Source organism: Apteryx rowi, unplaced genomic scaffold, assembly GCF_003343035.1.
Source record: "Apteryx rowi isolate R43461 unplaced genomic scaffold, aptRow1 scaffold_98, whole genome shotgun sequence".
Lineage (NCBI taxonomy): Eukaryota > Metazoa > Chordata > Aves > Apterygiformes > Apterygidae > Apteryx > Apteryx rowi.
This window is the reverse complement of record NW_020451293.1, coordinates 1,958,808-1,973,159: the sequence shown is the minus strand read 5'-3', so window position 1 is coordinate 1,973,159 and position 14,352 is coordinate 1,958,808. Positions and strand designations below refer to the sequence as shown.

At 41.0% G+C, this 14,352-nt stretch overlaps 1 protein-coding gene across 10 annotated transcripts in view; it reads right to left on the bottom strand.

The window, feature by feature from the left end:
- Nucleotides 1-14,352, bottom strand: part of DCAF1 (DDB1 and CUL4 associated factor 1) — a 56,947-nt gene that overhangs the window by 15,862 nt on the left and 26,733 nt on the right. For 7 of the 10 annotated variants that reach the window (XR_003251786.1, XM_026054985.1, XM_026054982.1 and 4 more), the window contains exons 14-23: nucleotides 12,346-13,606; nucleotides 11,181-11,379; nucleotides 10,376-10,458; nucleotides 9,378-9,462; nucleotides 7,772-8,005; nucleotides 7,186-7,279; nucleotides 6,439-6,543; nucleotides 5,524-5,597; nucleotides 4,349-4,453; nucleotides 3,559-3,591 (exon numbers count right to left, since the gene is read on the bottom strand). Coding sequence is in view for 8 of the 10 variants with exons in the window: in XM_026054985.1 (XP_025910770.1) it covers nucleotides 3,559-3,591; nucleotides 4,349-4,453; nucleotides 5,524-5,597; nucleotides 6,439-6,543; nucleotides 7,186-7,279; nucleotides 7,772-8,005; nucleotides 9,378-9,462; nucleotides 10,376-10,458; nucleotides 11,181-11,379; nucleotides 12,346-13,606 (2,273 nt within the window). In the remaining 2 variants the exon portion in view is untranslated. Of the gene's footprint in view, nucleotides 1-3,558; nucleotides 3,625-4,348; nucleotides 4,454-5,523; nucleotides 5,598-6,438; nucleotides 6,544-7,185; nucleotides 7,280-7,771; nucleotides 8,006-9,377; nucleotides 9,463-10,375; nucleotides 10,459-11,180; nucleotides 11,380-12,345; nucleotides 13,607-14,352 lie in introns of all 10 variants that reach the window. The other 3 variants (XM_026054980.1, XM_026054983.1, XR_003251787.1) reach the window with 2 other exon arrangements.

Here is a 14,352-nt window from a genome sequence, read left to right as displayed (position 1 = left end):
AGCCAGAGTTCAAACGTTCCCATTAAGGTGTGCAAGAAACACATGTATATTATTATCAGTTGAAACATTTATCTGAAAATACTTGTTCCCAACAGAACGTGGGTTCAAAATAAACCACATCTTCAAAAGATTACATGGACAGCTCCTGAAAAACCGTGGCCCCGATGACATAAAACAATCCAAGCAGCTTGTAGTGCCTGGTCTGATGGTTCTTGAATACATGTGCCAATAGGGATTAAGGGTTTTTTTTCCCCTGAGCAAAAAAGCATCTGAACGATAGCAAGCCTATATCAAACCAACAGCAATAAAAATACAATGGAATTGCTGTTGCAGACAGAAAGTGTGAGAGCCCTAAAATCAAAGTATAAACTCAGCTCACAAAGACCACATAGAAAGCTGCGGGAAAACATTCTTCACACCAGCCAAGCCAGATGTTAGAAATCTCTTTCAAGAATGTATTGCCTCAACTCCACAGCTTTCATTTCATACCACCTAGAATTTTCCAAACCAACCCCAAAAGACAATCGCACACCAACCATCACCATTTAGAGAGCCCCGAGGCCCTGAAGGATGATTCTGAACAGTTCTTCAGTTTTGGCAACAGAAGTGGAACGCGCTTTATAGGACAGGGCCAGCTAAGCGAGGCAGTCTGCTGCTGAAGCCTTAAATCTCTCTGAACATGACAATAACCAAAATTCTTCACAGATGCAACCTCACCCACATCATGTACCACAGAGGGGAAAAAAAAAAAAAAGAGTTCTTATTAAAGAATTAATTCATAAAAAAAAACACGCTATGGTAACTGAAGAGGTAAAAGTGCACAGACTGAAAATTCTGTAATCCACCCAGATCATGTCATCTGGACTTAAGTTTGCAGTTTTGACACCACACTGTCGTAAGCCAGTCCCCTTGGTTTTGGCTTTTCTGATCAATTAATATCTCTGTTCTAGCGTCTGTGCCAGTAGCTCAGATACCCATCCTATTTTCGTGAAGTCTAACCCTCAGGGAGCATATCAAAACAACGGCAAATGAAGGAGGAGGAGGGTTTTGCCCACGTGCTAAAAATGGGGCCTACAGACTGAGCGTGCAAATACCTGCAAGCGAGAGTGAGACTGCCYGTCACCAAGGGACCTGTTTAGATACTGTCCCAACAGTGAAACACACAAATGGTTAATGAAAGCACAAGGTAGAAAGACTAGTATTTTCTGAGTAATATGTCCAACAGCAGAAAAAAAAGCTCACAAACTGGCTATTGCTAAGCGTGTTTCCCTTTCACCTTCCCTCAGTTATAGTAAGTATAGACCGTAGAGGATAACATCCAAAGATTCAACATTTGTTTTGTGTAATGGGGCTCGATGACACTGCATTACTGGTCAAAACTAGGACAAGGCAGCTTTCCAGAGATCTAATATGAAAGGCTAGTACAGCAACCACGGAAGCATCCATTTACAGTGATGCTATTCTCAAGTATTTCAAACAAAACCACAAAGATTTACTGCAACAGCACCGCACACAAGCTAGCCAAGTTAGCCGATCATTTAATCCAAGAGTAATTTATGTGACAGATCAGTTGCTTTTACAGGGATTGGTTTGAGCAAGGGGGAGTGGTGCAGTAGTTTTGTTTCTTAACTCAAGTATGTAACGGAAGGAACTGAAAAACATCTCTAAGCTGAATACTGCTGCTAGTTTCATTTGACAGACTCCAAATCATTGGCTCTTCAAAGAATCTGTCACAGCTATCAGTGGACACTTGTCCAAACTGACATCATAGGATGTTAAAAACATCAGGCAGATATCTCGCCCCACAATTCACGGGGTTAACTTGTCTCGAGCCCAATTTCGGAGTGATTTTGTTCTGCACACAACTTCCAGGCAAGGCTTGCCCAAGCAAACATGCTCCTAGTTGAGAACTTGTTATTTTCTGTACAGAAAAAAAACACAACTCTGCACTCATGGACCTTTTGTGGATGTAGACCATACACAAAAATACATGCACATAAAGTCAAGGAGTGAAGATACAAGGGCCAATCGGATTAACATCTGCTCTAAAAATCCTGACCAAAGGGATGCCAACTTATTGTTGATTTGCAGAGATTGCTCCCCACGCTATTTTCATGAAAACAGTCAGAAAACATCTTCTCTTCGCCAGAAGGTGTTTTACAACATCTGTGAGAAGTCCCAACAAGTCTGCAAGTTTATTTCCAATTTTTCAAAGCCTAAACCGCAGAAAGCAACTGAGCAATTAGTATCTGAGCAAGTCACACCTGCATATATTTAAGCACGCGTATGCACACAACTCCTACTCATCAGGAAACAAATTAGCTGGTTAGCTTTAACAGACAATTGAGCCACAGAGATACTGTGGGCAGTGTCTACTTTGGAATTTTTCTGCTCATTGTAGCTCAACGCAGGATGTTTCTATGGAGGCAAAAGCTACATTTTGCAAGCCTAAGAGATCACTAAGTTTTAGACTGGAACATGCATAGGGTAACAGCAATGAACAGTTATGGGCCAGAGTGAGATTTTTAGTTTATATTTTGCTAAATATATACAGATTTCATAGAATTTGGGCTCATAAATACTGTTTACATTAAAATTAAATCTCCCTTAGTAAAGGAGCTTGATTGTAACATGCACTAAAAGTTACTGTCTAGGAAACATCTAAAACCCTTAGAAATGAGGGCCATAAAAAGCAGCAGTTATGCATTGTCAGTTAGTCTCTTAGTTTGCAAATGGATGCCAGAGCAGCTTTGTCTGATGATTCCATAAGCTCTTCTGGAAAGCTGTTAAAATACTTAAATTACAGCTGGGGCCACCTCTGTTACAGGAAGTCTTCCCATTTGATGCATGTGTGGTGCCTTATCTTTGCTTGCTACCTAGTCCCACAGCCTGGAACCAACAGCATTTAGCACTGTGTTCTCTTATGCAAATACAGACCTCTGCTTAAGTCCACACTTACCAGCAATATCATACAACTGTGTGTTGATAGCTGCTAGTTGATCATTGCACAATGCAAATCTCAATTTCTGCTACAAACTATTTTTTGAGACTTATTAAAAAAAAAAAAAAAGAAGAAACTTCCTAAAAGATGTCAAAAAACATTGGCAGTGAACACAGAAATAGAAACTAGTGCCTATTTAAGGCAAGCACTGGATGGCTACAGTAATTTTCTTTCCCATTGCTTCACAAGGAATTCTATTCTTCACACATAGTAAAAGATCCTAAACTGAACCCATCCAACCTAGGGCTAGACACAGCGGCTGATGACTTCCTAAGAATGCCAAGCCTTCAAYTGCAACGTTGTAACACACAGAGGAGAAGACCTCAAACTGTGTATACAAAACATAACCACTGCTTTGTCTTCAGAAATACAGTGCAATTGTAACAATAACAATTAATTGCAAAGAAAATTACTCTTTCCAGGGATCTGCCGTCCAGTCTTCTGAGCTAGAAAGTAAAAGTAGTTTTAACCTAGCAACAAGAAGATTCAGAGACAGAAAGAGTATCAGAAGTCCAGCTTTCCATACAGTCTGGGAAAAAGAAAAAATGAAACATTACCTTCTTGCATTCACTGGAAAAAGGTGAAGTCAGCTTTTCCCACAGGAAATACAAACATATGCTTTACTAGAATGCAGACACCAAAGAGCAGAGAATAATGCATTTAAAAACTTTTGGGGAATTGAAGCATACAGTCTTTGCCTGTTCTAAAACACCTGACCCCAGAAAAGCTACAAATCTGTCTTCAATTCTCATATAGTATATTCTACCAACTGTATCCTGAGGAGCTCTTTTAGCAGGTTGTCAGAGTTCAAATGGTTGATTTAAGAAGAAAACCAACACATCCCCATGCAAATTGACAGGTTTCTTAAAAATTCTTAAAACATTCTGCTATGTAGAAGTATTGTGCAGTTTCACTGCATCAATCACAAGCTGCATCTCATTTAGAAACTGGTGACAAGTTATACAAAACTATGAGATTTGGGCACACTTAAACTGAAAAAAGAAACCCCCCCCCCCCCAACACTACCGGCTGTACTGGGTGTCAAAATATTTTGAAAAACAAGCAAAACAAACAGCAAGGTTTCTGATGAGGACAGAAACATTTAGGGGAATTAATAAATGAACTATAAGCTAGCATGTCAGTTTACAGTGCACTATTAATGTACACTCAGGTCCTGTACAGAGAGTCTTAAATCACACTAAAAGCAAAATGATTTGCTTCACATTAGGGGAAACCAAACGAGGCATTTGTAGTTTCTGGCTAATAAATATACAGTACACAAAGCCTCCCATGTGTAAATGGATAACAGCTAGTCTTGAACAACCAAGTTTATACTGTACTTCTCACCTGATCTTCTTCTTCATCCTCTTCGTCTTCTGCCAAACGCTGCCTGCCCACTTCATACAGTCTGCAAACCGTATCCATGTTCATGGCATCCATGCTCCCTTGATTCTGAAGAGAAAATGCCCAATATACAGCAGTTAGCCCCCAAAATAAGTTCTACAGTCCAAGGCTACATCTGATCTCAACTACAAAAACATTACCAAAATCCCCATTTTTAATTTTTTCATCTAAGTTTGGGCATTAAGCGCTGGAACCTACCAATAAGACATAGTTCAGCTATTAGGCATTTGCGACTACTGTAGGTATGAACACGATCTGACTGCTGGGGAGGGAATAGTTTTATATAAATGTTCCTTGGTTAACATTTCCAGGGGTTCCTATAAGAGCAAATTTGCGTATCTTGGCCTCATCACCTTAGCAACTCCAACTTGAGTATTTAAAAGAGAAGCTTGTCTTACTACAAATTCTTGACTCACATTTTTAGGTCTGTAAAGACCATAGGTCCAGTGGTTTACAGAATATTATGCTTACAGGATTTTAAATTAGTCACTACAGGTACAGAGCAGTTCCAAAAAATTGAGTGCTGACAGCATTTCATCAGTCACAGAAGTGGATGTATTAGTTGAATCTAACCTCCCTCCTAATAAACCAAATTTTTCACTCAGTAAATTCTTGCTTCAAATCCTTAACTTCTGCAAAAACATTGCTAGGAAGACAAGTGAAAAAAGAATGGGTTAAGAGAAATCCAGAAAAAAGCTCCATGGGAAGCCCCAGAAAGATTGCATTTCCCAGGTACTTGATATAATACCAATTTCAATAGCAAATTGTTCATATAAATCAGAAAAAAATGCATCTCTTTCTATGCTTATGAGGAAGAAACTGTCTTCTGTAGAAAACTTATTTTAAAGTGAAAAGTGTTTGAAGAAGAGAGGCAAATGGGTTTGGAAGTCTGATGAATCAGAGACAGAAAAGCAAGAGTGTTTTTAAGCCAAAGCTGCAGGTGGACAACAAGAAACTAATAGCACCTTTACCATCATCATCGTAACACCACTGCATAAAACATGAATTTAACAGTAGGAACTCCAGAATCATCGGTTCTGAAGGTTTTAAAAAGAAACAAAAAGCATTGCTCTCAGACTACAGCTACAAAAACCAGTATTTATTCTTAGCTCCTTTACCTCAATAACAGCCAGATAGCAATCCTTGCTGTCCGTGCACAAGTCAAAGATATTCCGTTTTACATCTATGGTAGCTAGAAGACACATTAACACATTAAAAAAAAAGAACTCAGTGGTTAACTGCAGGTTATTTAACAGTTGATAAAAGAAAAGATCTAACAATACATGTCTAAAAGCAGATCCTAAAAAGCTGGGAAAAGAAGCAACAGCTGAAATAAAAGTGAAATGAACATCTGCACCTAATTCAACCTGCAACAAAGAACAGAAATGTTGGAGACTGTCATAAAAAATAGCCAGATAACTTCTTAATCTGGTTTCCACAGTGCCTCCTCCCTTGATAATATATTTAGTGGCTTCTCTCAAGCACAGTAAACAACAGATAATCTTCTAGGATAGGTGGCAACTAGGGGACTGAGTTATGAGCCATGTCTCCTTTCAATAGCAGAAGCCACATCTGTTTACGTCTGTGGCAGCAATTAGCTCAGCTCCAAGAGCTTTGCAAACTGGAGGCCAAACTGACAGAATTTTGAGTTACCAGCATGGGAAAATGCTGATGGGAATAGGAAAACAAAATGAAAATAAAAAAGGCCCTTCCTGAAACAAGATTAATGACATCTTGGCCAAATGACCTACTATCTTAGATTATGTCCTACTTGGAAAGGAGGAAGGAAAATAAAGCCAGAACTGCTGACTCATAGCTTCTCCAGCAGGTAAGGAAATTACACACTGAAAAGATACTATAGATGAACCTATTTCAGTGTTGAACACAACACTCATGCTTCGATCGAAAACGTCACAGCAGAGTTTGTTCTGTTGCATGCACAAGGGAGAGGAGGAAGGGACCGTTAATAAGCAGAACTTTCAGTAAGCCTTCAAACCCACAGACCAAGCTGTCTGATCCTCCTTTACTCTTACCTATAGGTTTATAATCAGTTGCATTGAATGTCCTGAAAGAAGAGCCAAAGGGACTTCTCATTCTCTCCTCCAGAAGGTCATCTTCATCATCTGCCTGCAACATAGCTGAAACAAGCAAAAATTATTCCACGAGCCCATCTTCCATTTGTAATGCTACCTTTAATCAACTCAAGATCAAATCAGACTCTGATATGAATTTCATTTTTATTTAATACCTTTGGAAGACTCATTTAATATCTACTCTTCCAGAGTTGCCTGCCTTAATACTGCAGATTATTAAAACTAATACACAGAGGACAAAATTCTTTTCTCAAGGATCATCAGATCTGCCGTTACACACATTTTCCTTTTCAATAGGTTGACTTTTAATCTCACAAATGAGTTGCGATATCACTGATGTTAGAGAAAGCTACCCAAGACACATTTCCTTTTGTCAGCAATCTGGGTAGCATTAATTACCTGGAAAAAAAAAATTGAGTTCACACATGCCAGTGAGGCCTAAAGTTAGACAGACTGAAGCTTCCAATTTCACTGAACAAGCATCTAACTTATAGCCAGACCTTGTATGCGACACCCTCGCATTGCTGCTACACTGGCTACATTCGCTCGCATGGCACAGCCCTCAACTGTGAGAAGCTGGGCCTTATCTGTTTTACCATAAATAAATGAGAGTAAAAAGAAGAGCCAGGATACATCTCTAACCAGAGGTGGTCAAGGAGAGCAATGTAAGACTAAGAGAAATCCTACCTCCATACATAACTGTGCCAGTATAGTTGAAGACCACACGACACTGATCCAGTGCAGGTACTGTGTGTAGCAAATGGAAAGTTCGGAGGTCCCACTGAAGAACATAGGTTAAGGAGCAACAAACAACTGAAAGTTCCTATTTCCTTTTCAACTCAGTGGTAAACAACCGATTAACAGCATTCAAGAAACCTTGTTGCCGTACTCTTGCGAGCATGATAGGACCCAAGTCTCATTCTAGCACCATAATCCGTTAAAGATGTTAAAAATCAGAAAGTTTTTACTCAAATGTCATTCCCAGTTCTCAGATGTGAATGCAGCAACTTCAAGGTAGCTTCTTGGTAAAGGAAGGAAATGGAAGAGAAAGGAGATATCACAGAGTGTATACGGGGAAAGGGAATCTCTCTCTCAAGTACTTCCTCTAGGCCATGTCAGGGGCAAAGTTTGCATTTAAATTAGCTTGTTGTTATTACTATATATGGCCTATAACACAACAGAACATTTATACAAATTCTGCAAAAAGCTACTTGTTCAGTCAAACTTAAGTTATGTCCCACCACATCAATTTAGCACTGTGGCCAAAGGATACAATTTCTGTGTTGACTATGACCTCTAGCCCATTGGGATGGAAAACACCACTGATGGTCATGTTGAATTTGTCAAACTTGTGTATGGCTTGTGCTGATCTGACATCCCAGAGGACACCATCATTTAGGACAAGGTCATCAGTGGGGTTAAAGGTGGCACAATTCTTCTTGTAGTTGTTGGCAAGATCTGGGTTAAACAGAGTCAATAGCTTGTTGCCAGTCTGAATATCATAGATCTTTTAGATTAAAAAGAAAGAGAAAGATTAGTCACAATGTGTAATGTATCAGTACCTAAAAACACCCCATGTTCCCCCTTCTAGATTGTTTCTAGAATCAACGCAATGCTTTTTTATTTGAAGTGAGACCATTACAAAGGTAAAATCCTTCCTGCTAGTCCTTTAACAGTTTTTCACAGCTGCAACCAAGTCTCACAAAATGTTATGGGCAGTACTTAGCTTACTGCAAGTCCGCCAACATATTTCAACAAGACTAGGATTAGCTCCAAAAAACCCCCAACCTCATTGTGAAAAGTGGGCTGGGAAGCTCCAGACAAGAGGTACCACTTAGCCAGAGTCTGTTCCAGAAACAGAACCGCTTTCAGAGCAGATGGTGTTTAAAAAACATCAAAACTCTAAAACACACAGCAGAAAAAAAAGCCGGAAACTATGGGAGAGGAGTTAAAATTCCTTGTATTTACACTGAAGGGCAACTTTCTAAGCTTTGCCCCAACAAACAGTAAAAAACTTCAAGGAAGAAAAAGGGGTTTTATCAAGTACCAGTGCTTACGACCATTTCTCAGATAAGTTTGATCAGCAACATCCCTCAGAGCTTCCTTCAAACTTACACAGAGGAAAATATTCTCTAGTATTGGAAAACAGTCTATTCACCAGACAAACACAATATATTTATCTGGAAGTCAGATCAGTGTAAGTTAAAAACTGGGCAGGAATGGAYAGTTTGCTTAAACACAAATATTTAAGCAAAGCAAGAGCAATAAATAAAAAAAAATGAACAATCTGAATAAAGATATTTTAATGAAGTGTAATTTATGTAAATGCTTTTTCAAAAAAGACAGTGCCTATAACGAATGCAAACTAGCACCAAGGAGAAGCAGTCCATCCCTAAAGCCTGAGTCTGTTGAATTTGCAGATATTTGGACAAAATATTACAACAGCATTCTCTGAACTGGTAAATTTAAATTCAGGACAGCTGTAAATTATGGGGGGAGCAGAAGAAAAACACTTTCAATAGCCCATTTCCCCCAGCTATTGATCAAGCTACCATTTATGGCGGAACATTATTTTTTAATTATTGGAAAAAAATATGGCAAGAGAGGCAACTTAGGAAAAAACATGTCCTGCACAATCTCTCTTAAATGAGCAGACCAAAGCAGATGCTATAGTTGCCCCAAACAAGCAGAGGCAACACATAAGGCATACATTGCACACCCCTTGTGCCACAACTCTATCACGCTCTTTCAAAGCTTCTCCTCTAAAGCCTCTTAGTTCACCAGTTACAGCATCATAGCACCCAGATCTGTTAACAAATGCTCTACGAAAAATATATTCTTGTCATAGCTTCACAGCCACGACTTCTACTGGTACTTACATGGGCAATGTCTCCTTTTGTGCCAATGACCCTGTCCTGAGAGTGCTTGCTGAACTCCACATAGTGGTCATCAGGGAAGGAATGCCTGTAGATAAAGTTGGTGAGAAAGTCAAGGAACCAAAGGTTCAAATTGCTTGTGAGAATCAGACACTACCACAACATCTCCAGCAGAGGTTCCAACAACACAAAAAACCCTAAAGTCTAGAAAGGACTTTTCTTCTCCAGTGATCATAGCACATCACAATTCTAAAATGCTCCASTGGCATTTGCAGAAAAGTACCTATCACAGACACATAACCTTTACAGCGGATTGGTGAAAAAACACAAGCAGCAAGATCACAAGAGCTGTGATCAAATTACTACTGCAACAGGGTCTGCCATGGACATAACACTTTATTTGTTGGAGCAAGCAATGCACAGTGAYGTGAAAAGGAAAAACACATGCAGGTCTGAGCATATTAAACTTTTTACCTGTAGAATGCCCTCTAGCTGACTTTAAACAGGTCACACCAAAACTGTTGCTTATAACCAAGGCAGACAACAGTAAAAACCTTTTAAAAAAAAAGGAAGCTTTTCCCTTCCATTTTTCACGGGAACAAACAATGGTAAGTTCTGAAATTAATTTAATGTAGCTTCCTTTACAGTATCCAGGCCTAAAGAATTCACCATGCAAATCACCATGCCAGTAAAATTTTGTAACTGGCTACAAAAATTGCCGAGATAATTCACTAGCATGAGACCGACATTTCTTTGCCTTCAGAAACAGTGATTTTACTCATCCATCCTGGAGTAAAAAGCATTTCAGGAAGGTAGATTTTTGCAAAGCTGCCTGTATCCAGTGAAACAGGGAAGACAGTAACATAACACAGGAAGCATATTTTATTTTTCACCACTGACATTGTGAGAGCTGTGCTATACTGTTCCTTCAGAGTTTCTTCTTTGGGACTCTGCCTATTCTAATTGCAGCATACCCCACAGCTGGATCAGAGTATACCTACTTCATATCAAAGACAGACTTCATTCCCCACAATGCAGACAGAGGTTGGCTCCATGTAGCGGATGTCAGCAATAAAGATCCATCCTGCATTTCCAAATGGGAATGGTGGGAAGGACGAGAAAAGAATGGCAGAGAAAACACAGGTTATCATTATATCTATACACTTTAAGTTGGATTTACAAGATGAATTTAAGAACTACAGCAGGTTTTGTGCTCGCTAAACTAGTCCTATGGGACTAGTCCTATGGCACCAGTCTGATTTCATATATAATACAAAGAGCCCTTGGCAGACAGGAAGAAAAACGTTACAGGTAACAATAGGAATGATCTATGATGTTAAGAGCAGATAAAAGCAAGAGAATCCCTGCCTAAAATATGATGCCTTGTGAGTGGAGTTCACTTTACTTATAAATCGCATTACTTTTATTTCCTCCTAGAACTATCCCCCCCCCAAATTTCTTTCTACAACAAAGAATTGTTATATAAAACTCTGATATCTTATCTCATCTCTTTCCTAAATACATTGCCACTTTAAGCATTTTCCCACATCCAGAGATACGTATTCGTTATTTACAAAAGCACGCAGCTACCATGCATCTTTTCTATTATCTTGGGAAGAAAAAAGAATTTCTAGAAACCACAGAGAGGGAACATGTAACTATTACATTGCTGCCTCTAGTACTTTTATGACAGGCATTGCAGGTCAGCCAAAATTTTGGATTTACACATTCAAATGGGCCTAAAATACACCAGGATTTAGGCTTTGACAGTTTCTACAACTCAGAAAGAGGTCTTCAACTACTTACTCTGGATGGCTCAAGGTGCGTGATGGCAGAGTTATGGCAGTTGTAACTGGCCTCTTCCTGTCCACTGAATACATTGTAGAGTTTCAGCTGCCCTGTGCAAGTACCCAGCATTAAAAATCGTTCCCGTGCAGAAAATGCACAACAAGTAAAGCCACTTTCATCCTCATTTGCTTCCCGGAACACAGAAATTGGACGGAACCTAAAGAAAGTAGAAATACAAGRGTGACCCAAAAGACAGGAAAAAAAAGGAAAGACGAACAGCTCTGTGACGATCTTAAGTCCAGTCCCTAAAAGTTACGTAGCTAAAAGCTGTGACTTTCTTCTGGGGAAAACTAAATGTCAATTATAAGACAACTGCTCAACAGAATATATGGTGTTTGCAATGTTTCGGGCTTTGTCTTGCAAGATTTAAGCACTTCCGTTATAGCACATCACTACACTGAAGCACGGGAGGTCTGTCTTCATAGTTGGATTGATGGAAAACCTGTAATGTGGTCACCTGGAAAAACAGACAGCTAGCAAAAATCTTCTAACAGTCATGAAATGCTCAAAGCCACAAGGCACGGCCCGTCAGCTAAATAACCTCCTGTCATCATCATTTTCCAAGGTGATGTTGGCATTACTGTAAAGATCCTTTCCTCTGTGTGTCATCTTTATTTTATAAACTTTCTATTACATCCTCCAGTTTAACCCCAGCAAAGAAAGGCCACACAGAAAGGCTAGCAACTGGCAGTGCTGCAGATTAATCTGCAAGAGCAAAAATAAGGAGCCTGTTGTCATCCATTTGTCAGTAGGCCTTGGTCTGCCAGCCAGCCAACCTCGAGGCTACGCTGTCCGTCTCTCTTGTAAAATTAGCATTGCATATTTACCTTCCAACAGGGGACAAAGAGCCAAGAGCTTCCTTGGCTAATGTCGCTAACAAATTATCATGACGCTGAAAATACAGAAGGCTACTTTAGGTACTGAGAATTACTACTAAGGAGCAAGAGAAACAGAATAGCTTCTAAAATTGCCTGTATCAGAGCCCTCCCAGTCGTCACTGTCAAATTAGAATACTTGTCGGTCCAAGGAGACTCCACTGTGGGACTCCACAGCCTGAATCCAGGGAAGGCTTTTTGGCACAGGCGACACTCAGAGGAATCAAGAAACATTTTTTCTCCCTTACCTGCTAAATATAAGGTGTCTATCAAAGCAGCCACCATCCACCCCTCCGTACTTCGGAAAGGCCGCCCTGCGGGTCAGCCGTGAGGTAAAGTTAGTTGGCGCTTGGCGCCTCTGTTTTGGCTCAGGACACTGGTGGGGAGTAAAGAGAGAGAAAGGGGGACAGGTGGCAACAGGGTTCTTGCAGCGGGCATGCTGCTCCCTAAGGTACTCTGTGATTATACTGTCCAGCGTGGGTGGGGAAGGAAGGTGTCTGTCCAGCTGCTTTTTGATAGCTGGGCTCTGGCTGTAGGCGCCATGGTCCGATTTTTGTCGCAACACTCTGATTTTTCTGCCGTTGCAGGGAGACGGCCTCTCCCGGACAAAGCTAATCCTGCCAATCAGAGGAGAGTTGCTGGCGTAGGAAGGGCCTGGAAGGGCAAGTGGACCTTGGGATGCAGATGGCCTGGCCTGAGCATGGACAGACGTGGCAGTGGAACCTACAGAAGTGTGGCTACTCAAACGGGCTGAAATGCCATTAGCTATACGAGGAGTGCGAGGCAGGGCCACGGGAGAGGCAGCAGCCGCAACAGGGGTGAAAGCAGACGAATGAGACGCTGCAGTCATGGGTAGGTCAGCCTCTTTAGTAAGGACAGATGCAGTTTCTCCTAGGCCCTTTGAGATGAGATGGTTCCGAATCAGGAGCAGCAGCTCCTTCTCAGGAAACGTGATCCTTGACTGGGCCACCACATCCGCTTTCTGCAACCGAGCGAGGGAGACATCTGTGCCAATCAGCAACGGCTTCCCCGAGACGCGCTCTATCAGCTCAGCAGCGTATTTGCAGAATTTGACATGCTCACTGCGCTTGTCCTGAAGCACGGGCTCCTTCATCAGCTGCTGAATTTGACAGCTGCTGAAGAGGGGGAGCTTGCTGATGATCTGCCGGACAGTACTGCTGCGCGAGAGCCCCACCAAGGCTTTGCAGGCTAACGCTCGGATCTGATCTGCGTCCGTGATTGGCATTTTTATGGACAGCAACGACAGCAGCACTTTGATGCCGTTGTTGGACTGTACCACATTCCACATCTTTGCTAGCGTGTGCTCACTGCTCTTGGGGGCCTGAGGAAGCTTTCGCCGAGGAGTTCCGGAGATGAATTTGCCAATACTGGAGATGCGATTATCTGGGCCACATACACAGTTGATGATGATCTGAAGGGCTGATTTCTGAATCTCTGCATCATGAATGAAAAATTCACCCTCAGCAACTCCAAGGATGATGCTAACACCTAGTGAGAGGGAAAGAAATACTTCAATACTCTAAATATATCTTACACAGTTCATCAGACGAGAAGGGGAGTCTTCTACAAACCTGAGGAAAATATGTAATTCACATTCACTCTGAGACCTTTTGAAGTAAGTTTTTTCCTTCTAACTAGCCTAAGAGACTTTCTTCTACCTCCCTGGCAAAATATTTTCCTTCACTGATGCTCCTCTGCTTCATCATCAGTAAGCAGGGAGTCAAATGTAACCTTTCAAATGGGTGATCAGGCATGGCCCAGGTTTGCAACCTTTGAGATATCTGGCACACAGAAAGAAGCAGGAGCATGCCTCTGCGATTCCTGTTACAGAAAGCAACTCTCTTGTATAAATATTAACAAGGTGGAAATGAAGGGGAAGGAGACCTTGTTATGAAGGGAACAAMAAAAAAAAAAAACCCACAACCAAACAAAAAAAAGAAACCACCATTTCCTAAATGAGTCAAGGAAAAACAAAACCCGGTATCAGAATTTTTTTTTCCCCAGCCAGAGAGGTCCTATTATTTTCATGTCCCTTTCAGATCAAAACCTTCAAGAAAGGATAGGTGTCTTGTCCAGAGAAAGTTTTCATGCAAAAGAAATTGCCTCCTGCCTACACCTAGCACTCCCCGCTTCCACCTTTCCCTCCTGCCTCCTTAAACAAGTCAGGCCCCATTTAATGCGTAGGTCTTGGATCTGGTCCAGACACATCCCATTCATTTGCATACCGAATCTGC